Consider the following 17,231-nt stretch of genomic DNA (forward strand, 5'->3'; position numbering starts at 1 on the left):
ATAGCAAAGAGCAATAAAAGGAAAACAAACCAAATAATATATCCAGTATTTTTCTTTATGTAAAGTTATCTGTTTCTCCTTAATTTTTTGCCTTATTTTAAAAGGACCTGCCACTGAGACCTGTATGCAAATGCATCCTGACATAAACCACACACTATGGAATCACACGCACTTCCCAGGAATATATTCCACCAACAGGACCTTAAGCAAAACCTCAAAAGCTTGTCACTCCTTCAGCTCCTTTTCTGAATCCCTCTTCCCATTGTGTCCCTCAACACTTAAGCCCTCAGGGGCCATCTGGGCCCAGAACCTGCAATCTCTCTAAAATTTTCCTTCCTTTTTCCTACTTCTCATTCAAAGCTTGCCCCACACACAGTGTTAGGTATTATTCTTAATAGCTGAGGACAGCAACCGACACCAAGGAGTGAATGTGGTTTAATGGAGGGTTTATTTCTATTTTGAAAGATAGTTAATATGGAAGGGAAGGGGCCATGGTGTCTATTTGAACTGGGCTTTCAAGGTTCCATGCCCACTCCCTTTCCCCAAGCTCCTAATGAAAGGTTCCCCTGATTTCACATCCAAGAGAGAATGAAGAAGCCTTGCTACCCAGCAGCCTCCTCCGGCCCTCCAAGGACTCCTGACCCCTCCAAAGAAACATACTGGAGGGAAGAAAGGAAAGCAGGTAAGGGCGGGGGGGAACCTTTGCTCTCCATCCTACAGTGCAAGGAAGAGAGTGTGGCCACGTCACATTGCAGCCTGGAGGGGTTAAGTACGTGGCCGAAGTCCCACTAGTAGTCCTGTGCATGCACCCTGTGGGTAGGCACCAAAGACACGTGCAAAGTACCAAATCATGCAACTGATTTCACTAAAGATGCTTTTTATGAAGCCAAGGCTGGTGCTCACAAAATGGAGTGAATGTCGTCTGTTAAATCACCGTTTAAAAAAGCTCAGCATCTGATTTGCCCATCTCGTCAGCTATTTCCAGCAAGGTTCCCCATTCACAAATGAGCACGAGACCACGGTCCCAAAGAAAAACAGAAACACTTCAAAGCGCCGCATCCCCACTTAGGCTCAGTCTCATCCTTCAGCATATGAGTTCCCGGAACCACATTTTCCTCTGGATTCTACAGAACCGGGGCTACCGAGTTCTTCGGAGGCACCACGCATTTGGAGCGCTAACTGTGGGCCTGGCACCCGTGGCTTTCACTCAGCCACCTGAGTTATTTCTGGAGGCTGAGGGCATCACTCTTTCCAGAAGCCACGGTGCCAAGCCAATAGGAAGATCACAGGCATTTTGAATCAAGTTCTCAGACTGTGGTCTTCATTTTTTCTTGAAAGCTTCTTATTAAAAAAAAAAAAAAAAAGGACTGAGTGAAACTTTTATATTTACGTCAAGTCACGACTAAGGGGCAGGTTTGCAAAATCAATTGTGTAGCTTTTATACCCGCTGCACATCTACCACATATGTCCTTTATTACACAGTGGAAAACCATTAAATGCACAGTAGTTTTGCCAAGTGGCATTATGCATTTAACAGCTTTATTCGTTTAACAGCTCCAACTCTCATTATATTTTGCCATGTGGTCCATGGGATTTTATGCATCGAACAGTTCAGGAAGGCTCCATGGTATTTTCTTTTCATGTATTTCATTCTATGGTTGGACATCAAATCTTAGAAAACTGCCTTTCAACAGTTTCACTGATGAGCGATAATAGGAATAATCTGGAAACATTACTACATTAACATTGGAAAGGGAAACAAATATTTCCATCCTCATCAAAGTTCCTTGATCTTCTACTCCTTTCCCTTTATCAACGTCTGAAAAATAACTTAAGTCAGGTAACTGCCAAGCGGCAGGTAAAAATGGCTAAGCCCCATAATTAGCCTAAATATAGCACCTAACTCTCTCTCTCTCTCTCTCAAATTATATATAAAATGATTTTTGAAACTTGATTTTTATTGAAAACCTTCTTGCTTAATAGAAACACAATATTCAGTAACTTCCTTTCTTCATAGCACACAACGGAAGATCTGTTGGGGAGACGACGGATCTTTTTACCACTTACATCGCAGGGATGGAAACATTAGTCATGAAAGGCCACAGAGGAAATCAAGCTCAGAATCAAAGGGCTCTCGGAATGATGCTGCAGCCAACTTCGTTCCCTCCACCGTGCATTAGGTCATTGTTCATCTCGGGGACAAATAAGCAGGCACATCCACCTAGCCCAGTGGTCGGCAAACTGCGGCTCGCGAGCCACATGCGGCTCTTTGGCCCCTTGAGTGTGGCTCTTCCACAAAATACCGACTTCTGCACATGGGCCACGAAGTTTCAATCGCACTGTACATGCGCACCCGCACGTGGTATTTTGTGGAAGAGCCACACTCAAGGGGCCAAAGAGCCGCATGTGGCTCGCGAGCCACAGTTTGCCGACCACTGAGCTAGCCCATTCTCGGACAGGGTGGTGGTTGTCCCTTTAAAGGAATGGAAACAGACAGTGGATCCCATCCACGGTTGCTGCTTTCAGAAATAAATTTCCAAAACCCTAAGCATCTGTCTGCGCTGGTCCCCGGAGCATTCCGCCCCCCACCCCCGCTCTGCACAGATCTGCACTGGAGACGCTGCCGTGTGTTCCTGTTAGAGCTTTTAGCACACACCCTGGGCCCTCACCTGTGTTTTCTCCTGGAGAAACAACTGTATTCGACACATAAAAGGAACACCTGACTCACAAGGTGTCTCTGGGGCTTGGAAAAGCAGTTATCACACCAATGTCAGCCAGGCCCCTGCTGGGAGTGAGAGGCGATGAGACGTGGCTGAGATGCAGTCTCAGAAAGATGCTGTTTTGTACATATCAAGTTTGGCTCATACACACACAAAAAAGAAAGAGAGAGAGAAAGAGAGCAAGGAAAACAAAGAACAGAAGAAAGAATACATAGCAGTGTTTAGAATTAGAAGAGAAATCATTCCAGGCCAATTCTTTTTTCAACGATTCTTTAACAGACACAAGTCTGGGTTTTGACTTAGTCTCTATATTGAACTCCAATGGGAATAAAAGCAAACTGTGGCGCCAAACTCGGAACACGACGGGTCCCCTCGGGATTCCTGCTGTTGTTATTGCTATGGGAACAGATGTATTTTTATGGGAGGGAGGAGGAGCACAGTGGAACCCCGGCGCTCGCCTCTGCTCCTTTAAGCACCGCTCACCTGACTTTTATTTGCAGCCACCTTGGCGAACAGGGCTTGGGACACCTTGGCCCTTTTCATCTCCTGCTGGATCTCGTCGTAAATGGCAGCTGTGATGTTGACGTTGGCGCCATCCACCTTGATGGGGAGGTCTGCTGTCGGTGTGGAGGTTTTGGCCTACCAAGAGACCGTGAAAACAATCATTCAAAAAGTGCCGCATTCAGCCCAGCCATCTGTGCAGAAATTACCCAAGGATTTCAGTCAGCTGATGCCAAACAGCATTAGCTACAGAGGGACACTTCCTGTCCATTATTCTAATCGGGTTAATTGTGATTGGAAATAATTGCGGTGCATTCCTATAGGACAGGCGGAGGCCTGCACAGCCTGCTCCTTCCCTCACGGAACCCCAGGCGGCTCACAGGTAGGCCGCGCCCGGGGAACTGAAAGCCATCACTTAACTGCCGGCCACGCACACAGGACACACACAGCTACCTCTTGCTTTCTAAAAATGGCATACCTCGGAGGGAGGGCCAATTCTTCCAGAAAAAAAAAAAAGAATGAGTAAATGGGTAGTGGTCTCTAAATAATAAATTATTACTCAATTGAATGCACTCCCCAGAGTCGCTCTCATTCTTTATTAAAGCTTCACGTATGTCATCCGAGTATGTGTGGTTCCCCATCGTTATCATCATTATGCGACCCAGACCGTCACCTAATTTCACCTAGGAAATCAGTGGGAATGAAACAAAATTTCATTTCATGAAACGAGGCTTCGGAATGCCTTTGATGTGGCGTTTTCATTTTCTTAAACTCATATTGTGGTTTTATGTATTCTGCAGCGCTCGTTTTAATTGAATGATTTCCCATCAGCTTCGGAGACAAATGAAGGACAATAGAGAAGGTGTCTGTACTTCTTGGGGTTGGGGGAACCCTGGAACGTTTGGTGCTACTTGATCGAAAAGACGGCCAGCACTTGCCCTGGTGTGTGATGCCAGGGGGCGGGTGGCTTCGTCAGAAGCCCTGGCAGCAGGCATCTGCCCTAATCCTTGGCTTCATGAGCGTAGCCAGCTGATTTGGTCTAAAGTGGGTTGTTTTTCCTTTTGTCCCCACTTACCCTTAATCCCAAACCAAGAGAGTAGCCCCCGAATCACCACTGTCCCTCTATGGGTGCCCTGAGCTGTCCCCACTGGGCTGAGCATCACAGGTTTGGGGGAAGACAGGGCAGGTAGTCTGGACACTATGGGATCATTCTCAATGACCTCGAAGCCAGAGCGAACGTCCCAAGTTCCCCTGACAGCTTGGATTCCTAAGAGCCATCGGTGACTTTTGCCATTCCCCTTTGACCTCCCTGTCTCATACGATTTTCTCATTATTACCAAAAAATAAGAAGAACTGATGCTGTGCTTTTTATGTACCAGGCCCTCAAGAAAGCATTTTACTTCTGTTATCTCATTTAATTCTTCTAAAAACGCAATGAGTTAGACTTTATTTTCATTTTACAGATGAAGACAAGTGATAATGAAAGATGCTATTGGACCTCCTGGAAGACAGGCAAAAGCAAGTGAGACAACCCTGTTCTGAATACAATCCTTTCAGGTGCCAAAGCGTGGGCTCAGGGCCACGGTGCGAATCTGCCTCCCAAATCTCCAGGTTACACCAATGCTAGTTTCACAGGAATCTGCTTGCCCTCAAGTTTGGAGTCTGCCTATAACAATCCAATCATCTGTCACTTTTTGCAAGAAATTCCCTTTCCTTCTCAAAATTTCTAGTACTCTTCCTGTCGAGTGCATGTTTTAGCACATTATTTCCGCCTTTCTCAACTCGGGTTTCTTATTAGCCTCACTGACTCTCTCACCTGACTGATCAAATCCTCTCTAAAACCCTGGGGGTAAAATGAAAGCCCTCGAAGCACTAAACTATGTTGTTAGGAGCCCAGGACTTGGAATTAGAGCAACCTGAGTTCAAATCGTAGCTCTACCACTCAGCCAATGGGCCTCAGTTTTCTCATCTGTAAAATGGGGATAACAATGCAAAACAGTGAAGATTCAATTCATGCAAAATGCTCACAATACCTGATACACAGTAAGTGCTCAATAAATGATCACTCTTATCCTTGTATTGTTGTTTTGTTATTATTAAGTACATCAAGGGTTACTGGCCAATTGGAGCCGTATGAGAAGAGACTCTGGAGGTTTAATTTCAAATCTGAAATCTCTTGCCCTGGCTTAGTTGGTTGGAGAGTCATCCCATACACCAAAAGGTCACAGGTTCAATTCCCGGTCAGGGCACATACCCAGGTTGTGGGTTGGATCCCCAGTAGGGGTGCATATGAGAGGCAACCAGTCGATGTTTCTCTCTCTCCCTCCCTCTCTCTAAAATCAATAAGCATATCCTCGGGTAAGGATTAAAAAAATAATAATAAAATAAATAAATTTAAAATTCTTCAATTTGTTTTAAACCAGTTGGGGGTTTGGAAAATAATCTCCATGAACCTCTGTAAGGCTGACTCCCACCGAAAGGCTGCCTCAGGGGGTATCTAACATGTTTTCTCATGTGGAAGCTTTACTCGCCACGGACCTTCACTGCTGAAGCATGTCAGTAAGAATTCTGAGTACGTAGGTAATCATGAAATGTTTTAACAACTTCCCCTTTCTCAATGTTTAACCAATAGGAAAACAAGAATGACCCCGAGAATGTGAAATGCTGGTGCCATAGCTGTAGTCTCAAAAATATTCTGAGAAAAACATTTTATATTTATTTTCATCAATCTCAAAACTGTGACATTAAACGATTCATTTCCCTGTTATACTTGTCCCGAAGGGCACCATTGCCTAGGAATTGTCTAGGTGGGATTCTGTGCTATTGAAAAAAGCAAACTACTGGCTCTGTGCGGCCTTGTAAGCTGGTCTGGCTCTGAAAGTTCTCAGGTCTTTGAGAAGATGCCTAAGACAATGGTGCCGGATAAGTATCACGAAGGAGCACACAGACCTGCGGGATTTTCTAACAAGTGGGAGTGACTTTCTGAGGAGAGCTGTGCGGGTGCACAGCCAGGAAGCATGGCTGGACTCTCCCATCATGCTTTAACAGACTTCAGAAGCAGCAAAAATATTGGCGGATTTAATAGAAGTAAATATTAGTGCAAATCAACAGCTCACCCAACTCAATAGCCTAATACGTATGTCCCAAAATGGGGGGGGGGAGGAATCCTATATAAAAGCTTGGTTACACTTGTCCAAAGTAAGCAGTTAAGAGACTTATTTTTGGTTGAACAGTCATTACAGCTCATCATTCGCTAAAGACTAAAGTGTAAGCATCGCAGTTTGACTGCATGATAGAAAATGATCTTCAGTTAAAAATTTATTGCAGAGTACAAAATTATGAAAGTTAGAAAATGTGAAAGAAAACGGATGTATATGAAAAAGCTCAAATATTTCTACTAGAATACAATTCTGCTTGTATGCTTAATCCGTTCTTTGGAACTTACCAGAAGACAAACTCATTAAACACACACACATACGCACACGCACACGCACACGCACATGCACAAGCAGACACTATAGCAGTGATGGAGAACCTTTTGAGCTCGGCGTGTCAGCATTTTGAAAAACCCTAACTTAACTCTGGTGCTGTGTCACATATAGAAATTTTTTGATATTTGCAACCATAGTAAAACAAAGATTTATATTTTTGATATTTATTTTATATATTTAAATGCCATTTAACAAAGAAAAATCAACCAAAAAAATGAGTTCGCGTGTCACCTCTGACAGGCGTGTCATAGGTTCGCCATCACTGCACTATAGCATCTAAGCAAAAAGTCCTTTGATTTCAAAGTACCCATTTTTCTGATTTGTACAAATGTGTATCTGTTGACTATCTTGAGAACTAGCACTGAGAAGGAATTTGCAACCATCCTGGCAACAGTGGAATGAGATGGCCTTGTCATCAACCCAGAGAGTAGCGAAGCTAAAGGATCGTAGGTAATAGGCTAGAAATGAGGGGTTCAGATCTGAATGGAAAATGACTCATGACTGGCTTGACCCTTCAGTGAGGATCTTTGCAGCCCAAAGAGTGACTAGCTGCCCGCATCTGCCAGAGGAACTGAGAACAGAATGTGTTACAGTTGTGGAGAGAGGAGGATGGGAAGCTGCGCCCTAGAGTCCTGGGGGTCGCCTGGGAAGCGGAATAATGAAGGCCTACCTTCCCATGACCATGTTCTAAAGGCTCCGTGAATGATCCAGCCATTGTGAGGGGTCCCTGCACATGGGAGCTCCCATCACACCAGGCCCCTCCCCATTCTGTCTTCCTCAGATCACACAAAGCCGACCTTGCATCCTCCTGCGCCCCCTGCCCCCCGCTACCTCCCCCCACCACGGAATAAACACAATGTAACGAAAAGCAGGGCGCTGGCCACACACACTCAGCTTCACACAAACCCCTCGCTCCTTCCTTGATGACGAAGCAGCTGTAGGTGGACACAGCCTCCCTCCTCTCCCCCCTCCATCCCCTGCTCTCCTGCCGCGGGAGGAAGGATGGTACTTCTGCTCCTAAAGGGACACCAACGGCACAGGACATAGCAAAGGACAGCCCACTGCATAGGGTCGGTTCCCTGTCCTCTCAGCAACACGCCCAGTGGACTCAGAACCCTGAATTACGTCTGTTTCCACGGAAAACACGCAGTGCCGGCCAGCTGCTTCCAGGGCAGAGAGTGAAACGTTCCCGGGGCGCACATCTCACCTGAGGGGTCCGGGAGGAGCTGGGGCTGCTGGAGGCCGAGGACACCATGCTCACGTTGGGGTTCATGCTCCGCTCCCGCTCGTCCTGGTAGATGCGGTCCCGCTCCACCTCGGGGAGGTTGAGGAAATTCTGCATGGCCCGCAGGTTCACCAGGAGGGACTGCGAGGCCGTCCGCGGGTCTTCCTCCTTCCGGAGGATCTCGGACAGCAGGCCCTGATTAGATGGGAAAAGAGGCCGAGTCATATCTGGGGGGCGTGTTTCTGTCTCCCACACCCACCCCCTTTATTGTTTGGGGAAACCAGTTGGCTGTGATGTCAAGAGCCGCAGTCTAATCCCAAGGCTCCTCCGGCAGGAAGATGTGGTGGGAAGGCGCTTGCCTTGCGGGCGGCTGTGGCTTATTTTGGACCGTTCTGTCCTGACACTTTATCATCACTGTAACCAGCGTTGGGGTGCAGAGATGCCAGCTCGCCAGGTAGGCGCCGGGGAAGGGATTGTGAAGTGGCAATTACCAGCAGGTGCCTCCTGCGAGGATTGCAGGAAGTGTTAGAACTCTCTGCTTGAAATTGGGAACACTTGGCAGTCCTGCTCCGCTTTAAAAATCTGCCAAGTTTGGTAAATTTAGTTCCGACATTTAAACAGCATGGGAGATTTACATCGACTTAAAAAAAAAAAAAAGTTTGGCTGAATTTCTATGTGACCGGCCACTGCTTTCAATATAGATGTTTCTTCTAGAAAAAAAAAAAAAAAAGCAAATGGCTATAACTTGTGTTAACCCCAGCGTCTCAATGCACACACATAATAGGTATCCTTATGTATGTACCAGAGAGCACCCACACATTTCTATGAGGCACCCTCCCAGGGGGAGCTCTAAGCCCATCATCAAAGGGATGAAGTGTGGTCACATCCGGTGAGGGGCCGGAGCACAACTGGAGATCGCCATGGTAGACTCAGAGACTTTCTGAATGTGTGACATCCAAATAGACAGCTTTGAAAGGACATTAGTGCTTTATGTGCTCTGATGACAGAATTCACACACACACACACACACACACACACACACACACACACACAAAAGGAAAAGGTTGACAAGAGTGGAGACAAGCAGCATGGGTGTCAGAAAAGGCCGGGGACCGAGCTGGGACACTGCAGGACAGTGGGTACCAGCAGAGCCACTTACACTCTGCACGCTTGTTAGATTGTCACACACACACACACACACACTCTCCTTACACTCCCAGCTACATCCGCTCTCAGTACACTGTGAGATCAGAGCCTAGGACAGCCGTGGGCAAACTACGGCCCGCGGGCCGGATCCGGCCCGTTTGAAATGAATAAAACTAAAAAAAAAAAAAAAAGACCATACCCTTTTATGTAATGATGTTTACTTTGAATTTATATTAGTTCACACAAACACTCCATCCATGCTTTTGTTCCAGCCCTCCGGTCCAGTTTAAGAACCCATTGTGGCCCTCGAGTCAAAAAGTTTGCCCACCCCTGGCCTAAGACCAGCCCCCAGGAAGAGCTGAGGTGCTAACCTCTGTAGCTCAGACCAGATGGGGCAACCCCAAGTCATGAGAAGCAGATGCCAAGGACATTTCCACTGAGGGGAATATCCATGCAAAGAAAACGTGGTCAGATTTGCACCCTGTGGCTTAACTATACAATGATGCAAGAGGAATATGCCATCTCCTGGTTGGCCAGAAATCTTTAGGATAAGTTAGGTGATCTTGGCAAATAAAGGAATGCATTATAAAACAGCGACACACATGTCACTTACAGGAAGGTGCATCCCACTGCTATCAGTTCTCCAAGAGGGTAATCACCGTTCAGGAGACCAGGTAAGGCAATTTCACTACAAGGAACCCACAAGCACTATACATGCCATCACACAGTTCTGCAACTTGGGTGTCATGTTACTTTGATTGGAAATGTTTTTACAAACGAGAATGGAATATGCCATGCAATGAAGCCAGAAGAAGTGTTACCCAGTGCGTGTCTGTGGGCATGCGTGATCAAGAACAAGGTAGGATGGGATGGAAAATACCCTACTGGGGAAAAGGTTCTAAGAAAATCCAGATTTCTTGTCATGCTTTTAGAAGCAACAAGTGACACATTCGTCTTCCAGAAAATGTTACACAATCTAAGTACTGATTCTCTTTCTAAAACTGAGTCAGTTGTGCCTTAAGTTATTCTACTTCCACTTGTGCTAAGCAACCTAAAATATTAATAATAAATTTGTTTCTGAGATAAAATATCTCCAAGAAAGAAGTGAATTTAAAATCAATACTAATCTCCAATACCAATAAGACACTAAGATTGACCTTTTCTGAGCATTCATAAAGGATAAGTCGGTCTCTTTCTCCTTCTCCTCCTGCTTCTTCTCTTACTCCTCCTTCTTCCTCCTCTTCTCTCATAAGTGATTTTAACATTTTATTATATTTCAGACTACCAAATTGGAGGAGGAGTTTCAGGGTCTATACCAGTGGTTCTCAACCATTTTTTGGCCATGCCCCACTTAAGCATCTCTAAAATCCTGATGCCCACCCCCCGCATGACATATAATTCTTATTATTCAAAAAGTGAACTCCTATCCACGTGGAGGAAGCCTAAAAGGCCATTAACTTGGTCTAAACAAGCTTCCAAAGAACATGGCGTCCATGAAAGAGAAAAATAAAAGAACGAAAGGACAACTGAAGTACTGAGGAAGAAATCACTAAGAAATTGTTTTAAAATAATAATATGAAGTGATATGAAAAAAATAGCAAATAAAGTTTCAAAACATATCATAGAGAACTGAAATGCATAAATATGTCACAATGTATATTTATATACTGTATTTGAGGCCCCAAGAACCATAAGAAATGGTTTGTAAACGTCTATGAAATTATTTTCACATGCTGTACAGTGTGGCTCAGAATTTGCACACATGATAGTGAAATAACAAAAACTAGTCTTCTAATAGACCAGGTTAAAAATTGCTCATTCTTCATCAATCATAAAAAAAGAAAACATTCCAAAGCATAGAGTGGCTTTTATTTGTTTGTTTTCTTGTTTTACTTTCTTTTCCACATTGAATCTGTGGAGCTCTTTCCTCTGCATTTTTCACCTATTGGACAACCTCACAGGGAAGTGAATCCATCTTTAAGAAAAATCAGGCCCACGCATTCTTGTAAATGACTGTTCATCAGCATCATTTCTGACACGAGACTCAGTGTCTGTGTTTGAAGGGCTGGTGGCACACAGTGGCCTCTGTTTCACTCGCCTAACTGAAGGTAAAGTCTCAAGCCAACAAGGTGGCTGACGCCGCCTCCACGCATTGCCCCGGAGAATGAGCAGCCTGTTCCAAACTATTTACTCAAGGTCTCATCCGTGTAGCCAGGGTCCCAAAGCATATTCTTCTCACCCAGACATTTTGAGTAACAAGTGGCTAATGGGTGGGCCTAGGAAGAGTCTTGGGTGTTTTCTTGAGTCTTTTTCATTTTGGTTACTTATGAGCTTTTAACTACTTAAACTGGGATTTTTTAAAACAGAGTCCAAATTCTGTAGGCTCATAAATGCAAAAGGAGCTTATTTGGGTAGCTGAAAATCATCACTGGGGAGGAAAATTATAAGAAAATGTATGGCATAACTTAGATACACCACACATTGCCCCATCTAATTATCAAGATAAGTAAATGTTGATCACATGGAAACCATCTTGAATAGAACATAAATTAATAATTTATCACACATAAATATTTCCAAGGCCCTTGTCACTAGATTGTCTGGCATTTTAATTATCAGCCAGCCCAGCGGAAGGTGTCACTTGGACATTGCCATTATGCAGCCTGAGATATAGAGACTGTGGCATGGCACCTGGGCACCGGGAAGGAAAAAAAAAAAGATGTACTTTTATGAATAGAAGGGTCATGAATATTGAAAATGTGAAAATTGAGGGACATTAATAAATTACCCAGGATATTGCTTATTAAACTTTCATATCAGTAATCACGTTAAAACATATTGCGAGCATTGCGCAAAGTGGCCATTAAGTAGTTTCCTCATCGTAGGCAACAGAGCTTTCTCCTGGGAGAGGTTGGAACGGTTCCTCCTCGGAGTGAGGGAGGTTACACACGACCAGGAGACGTGTGGACTGAGAGGAGGAGAAGGAACACCTGCGCGGGGTGGAGAGGCACCAGCACAAATACCTCTTGGGCGACAAGTCGCTGAAAAATGAAGGGAGTTGGGGAAAAAGGAACCTCAACTTGGCTTTCTCTGTAGCCTTTAACCGGGGACTTTGTGAGCTTCACAGTCTTTCCAGCACCAGCAACGAACAGATGAGGTTGGCAGACAATTCAAAGAGAGCAAAACAATTCAAAACCCCAAATAGGAGCTAATACAATGCCACCTAGCCTGATTGCTAATAGAGGTTATCTTTGCAGACAAAACATTCAGGCTGACTTTTAAAATTAAAAAAAAAATGATGTACTCATTATGTCTAGTATGTTAAATAATATTTATTTGAAACAAAATGACTTTAATGTTTCTGAATTTGCAGTTTCTGTCGATGGGCTTTTTTATTTAAATGATTATGATTTCCATACTTCTTCAATAATTCACATAGTTGGCCCCAGACTTCTAGCATGCAAAACACATGCTAATACTCAGAACTGTTTGGGAAACATTGCTGTGAATGGCTCTATAGGATGTACTTGTAAGTTTCTGCACTAGCCCTTGAAGACCTGCCTGGGCAGGTGAAAAACTGCCTTATGGCCCTTACCCCTTTAAGAAAACAACAAGAGGCCCCATACCTGGGCCAGGCCTTAGGAACTGAGCTTGAGCCCCTCAGACACCTCCCCCCCCAGGCACTCCGGGACCACCACCAACAGTCAAGGTCATTACTGACTCAATGTTAACAGACAGCGTTCTTCTTAGCTCTCACATCTTTGGTAATTCTTCAGGATTGAGCTATATCCCCCATAGACTATCTGGAGAACCCCCAAATTCAATATACCTAGTACCAAAGAATGACAGATCAATCCATTAATTAATTTCTTATTTGTGACTTGACACAAGGCTCAGAAAGGAATAAACAGATTCATTAAGACACAGATTCTGATGCCAAGCAGTTTACTCTGTGATGGCTTACAGAAGCGCAATGCTACAGATGACAAGGGACATACATTCCAGATAGAACTACTGCCATTTCGGTGCAAGCGAGTGTGAAAGCATTGCCAACTACAGGACTCAGGGAAAGGGTCTTGGAAGAGGTGGGACTGCACTCGGCTGGGGTTTGAAATATGCAGAGTCCATGGATATAGAGATAATGTGAGACCAGGCCACAGAGGAGATCAGTGAGGGACAAGACAGTGTCAGAACATTTGAAGAGCCCGGCCAGTGTGGCTCAGTGGTTGAGTGTCGACCTGTGAACCAGGAGGTCATAATTCAATTCCTGGTCAGGGCACATGCCTGGGTTGTGGGCTTGATCCTCAGTGTGGTGTGTACAGGAGGAAGCTGATCAATGATGCTCTCTCATCATTGATGTTTCTATCTCTCTCTCACTCTCCCTTTCTCACTAATAAAAAATTGTTTCAAATAAATATTATTTAACATACTAGTAAAAAATTTTTAAAACATTTAAAGAAAAATAAAAAGCATGACTAACCCAGGATACCAAAAGAAGTTCCTATTCATTAAAAGGTACAAAAACTGATAAAGTTGTAGGAGACATTTTGAAGTGAAAATAATACTGCCCGTGTCAGTATCATTCTGAACTACTGGAGTATATACATAGACTAACCAGCAAACATTACCCCCAAAATGAAGTGATATTAGATAATCTGTTCAGCCTTTTTGTCACCTGCAACAAATTAGGCTTTCAATATGCAAAACATCTTCCTTCCAGAAAAACAAATGATCATGATTCCATTTAATTGTAATTTAATGAGGCATAATTTATTTTTTAAAGTGATATACACCAGGTGTGTACTGAGGAAACTGGCCCAGCCAAACCCCAGTGCTTTTCTTTAGAAAAAAAACTTCCAACTAGCAGAGTCTGTTTTCATTTCTGTAAACTGTATGTCTGTTTGTGGCGGTTGAAGCCGGAGAGATACAGGATAACTTGTGTTTCGGTGTTCACATATTTATTATAACATATACCTTTAAAGTAACTCAACCCCCACCCCAAAATACTCCGTTATATAAAGCAACTGGTTTGAAAGTGTTGGGTTCCAATCTACACAAAGGGAGATATTATTGCAGGGTGTGGGGAGTGGGGTGGAAGAGGGCATAGAGGGGATAAATGGTGATGGTAAAAATAAAATAAAAAAATATAAACCCCAAAGATAGCTGATGTGATTGCTATGCTAAAAGCAAGGCTGTGTGCTGGACACTTCCTTAGGAACATTTAGAGATAACAAGCCCTATCCCTCATAATATATCTTAATTATTAACTGTTAGATGTATGAACAAAGCATATAAGCTTTTTCATGATGGTTCTCTCCAGAATCAAGTCACATCTCTTTAAAAATGTATGAGTTGAAACATTAATCTGGGAGTCTTCTGTAGCGGTAAGTTGAAAATACACTGTTTTAGTTCTAATTTTATATTTTTTGGCAAATGATGTCATAACAGCTAAGCGAGGTTAAAAGGCACACAGATCCCCAATTCACAGATTAGAATTGCACCTTGGCGCTCACATGGGCCAACCCTGCCTGCATCCACCTCTGAACATGACCTACCACACACAGCCCTTGAAACACACACACACACACACACACACACACACTCCCTTCAGAGGCACTCCTCACCTCTCAGTGCCCCTTTTGCATGCTTATTTGTTAGCCTTCATTTTCACACATGTCTGAAATGTCTGGTTCCAGCTGACACGAGAGCCAAAACTGGTCTCCTCCTAAGAAGACCAGGTAACCCCAAATTCTGGGCCGAATCCTACAAAGTGAACTCCTACATTTCAGCAGTCCATGCACAGGTCCCTGGAGCTGAGGAGTCAGCGGCATGGCTGCCGAAAGCATTGGCGTCCTGCGTCCGGAAAGCTGCCCAGAGTCGGCTCTCTCCCACTCTCCAGTCTCCTTTCCTTCTAGGTCAGTGGTTCTCAACCTTCCTAATGCCGCGACCCTTTAATACAGTTCCTCATGTTGTGGTGACCCCCAACCATCAAATTATTTTCGTTGCTACTTCATAACTGTCATTTTGCTACTGTTATGAATCGTCATGTAAATATCTGATATGCAGGATGTATTTAGGCAACCCCTGTGAAAGGGTTGTTCGACCCCCAAAGAGGTCGCGACCCACAGGTTGAGGACCGCTGTTCTAGGTGCTTCGAGAGGGCATTTTCCCCTCTGCTCATGAGCATAAACAGTTTTCCCTGAGCCCCATATTCATAACCTACACCACCACTATGAACTTGCCTGCTGAAATTCATTGTGTGTTGCCAGAAACACACCCCCTCCCCTAACCCCTCCCCGCAGAGCACTGCTTAGCCATAAAGCCAGAGTGTGTAGTCTGATTTGAATAAAAGGTTTATAGGGCACAACAATGACAATTTGATTTTTATTATTAAAAATGATGTGTTAAATCCTCAAAGAAAATGTCGTTATTGCATTAGTTTAATAAAACCTCTCTTTTCTTATAATATTTCTTTATTGGGAAAGACAGCCTATGCATGCAGCATTTTTGCAGGATGGGGGTGGATAGCATTGAGCATCTGAAGGGAATTAATGTCTCTGCAAGTATAAATGCACATTCAAGAATAACATTTGCAGATAGATGTTGCTGCTGCAGAGCTGTATCCTGCAATGAACTAAAAGACTATGTATTGTGTGTACACACATACACACTGCAGTTGGTGATACTTTCTCCCTCCTTTGAAGGGAAATGGCTCTAGTTCTCTCCCATTTAGGACACTTTTATCTTTTTTTTAAATCCTCACCAAAGGATATTTTTCCCATTGATTTTTTAGAAAGACAGTGGAAGGGAGGAGAGAGAGAGAGAGAGAGAGAGAGAGAGAGAGAGAGAGAGAGAGAGAAACATCAGTGGGAGACACATCAACTGGTTGCCTTCCGCATGTGCCCCGACCAGGGCCAAGGATTGAAACGCAACCCAAGTACATGTCCTTGACCGGGACTCAAACCCGTGATCCTCCAGTGGGCAGACTCTCTAACCACTGAGACAAACCGACCAGGACGACACCTGCATCTTTTACACTGTGCTGCTATAAAACTTCTTCTTCGCATGAAACAGGAAACTCCTTGGGAGCACAATCTACACATTCTGTGCTTAGTGGTCAGTTGGGGGATATACACAAACTTAGGGCACCAAGAAGACACTTAATGCATATTTTTTCATTGTCCTGAGAACTGAGTCCTATTTTTGCTGAACAGCCCGCAGCAGGCCCTGATAGACCACATGTTCAAAGATCCCCATTATACGCAAGATCTTTTTGTTCAATCTATTGAAAACAGGAAGATGACCTACCACACACAGCCCTTTTGGGCAATGCAAACTCCACTTTGGAACAAATATGCCACGTACCCCAAAATACAATAAAACTTTGCTCATGCCACGTGATACATCAAAACACAGAAAGCATGCAACACAATGTGAGTGCCTACAGCCAAACAGCCTGCATGTCTTAAACTTCTTCCCCGTCTGAGCCACACCTGAGCAGGTACAATGGAGGAACCGGGCCTCAAACAGATTCCTGGCAACTTGGCTCACATGTACCGACCTAATCTGTGTGTTAACAGATGCCATTAGATGAGCATTTCCATCTCACTTTCCTCCTTACTCCTTATCTCCTGGGCTTTAGAAAGTCTTAGGTACTGGAATGGGAGGCTACGCACAACCTAAGTCTAAATTTTCTAAGCACATTGGCACCAAAAAGCAAAAGCAAATGGAGAACTGAATAGGTTCCCCTTGGAAGCACTTCACAGCGGTGCTATGGGCTCCGGGCACCCATGGTTTCTGCTAACACTCGAGTTCCGGGGCCAGGAGCATTGCATTCCCAACGGCCTGGGCCCCTCGTTATTCCATGAGCATTCTCCGAAACAACTGTTGGCAAAATGCCCCAAATTTACTAGTTTTTCCTACTTTTTAAAATCATTGGCAAAGATAGAACTTTCCAAAAATAAAAACAAACCCAAAACATTCATTTATTGAATATTTTTATCTCAAATGTGTCAGATGCATTCAGATATAAGAAGAAAAGCAGTTGCCCTGACCGGTTTGGCTCAGTGGATAGAGCGTATCAGATGCATTCAGATATAAGAAGAAAAGCAATTGCCCTGACCGGTTTGGCTCAGTGGATAGAACGTC

General features: G+C 44.1%; 1 protein-coding gene across 2 annotated transcripts in view; it reads right to left on the reverse strand.

Moving 5' to 3' along the window:
- SATB2 (SATB homeobox 2) overlaps positions 1 to 17,231 on the reverse strand; it is a 174,151-nt gene that overhangs the window by 41,669 nt on the left and 115,251 nt on the right. For both annotated transcript variants that reach the window (XM_005873567.2, XM_005873566.2), the window contains exons 7-8: positions 7,920 to 8,132; positions 3,204 to 3,359 (exon numbers count right to left, since the gene is read on the reverse strand). In XM_005873567.2, coding sequence (XP_005873629.1) covers positions 3,204 to 3,359; positions 7,920 to 8,132 — 369 coding nt within the window. The remainder of the gene's footprint in view (positions 1 to 3,203; positions 3,360 to 7,919; positions 8,133 to 17,231) is intronic.

The sequence above is a fragment of the Myotis brandtii genome, unplaced genomic scaffold, assembly GCF_000412655.1.
Source record: "Myotis brandtii unplaced genomic scaffold, ASM41265v1 scaffold412, whole genome shotgun sequence".
Lineage (NCBI taxonomy): Eukaryota > Metazoa > Chordata > Mammalia > Chiroptera > Vespertilionidae > Myotis > Myotis brandtii.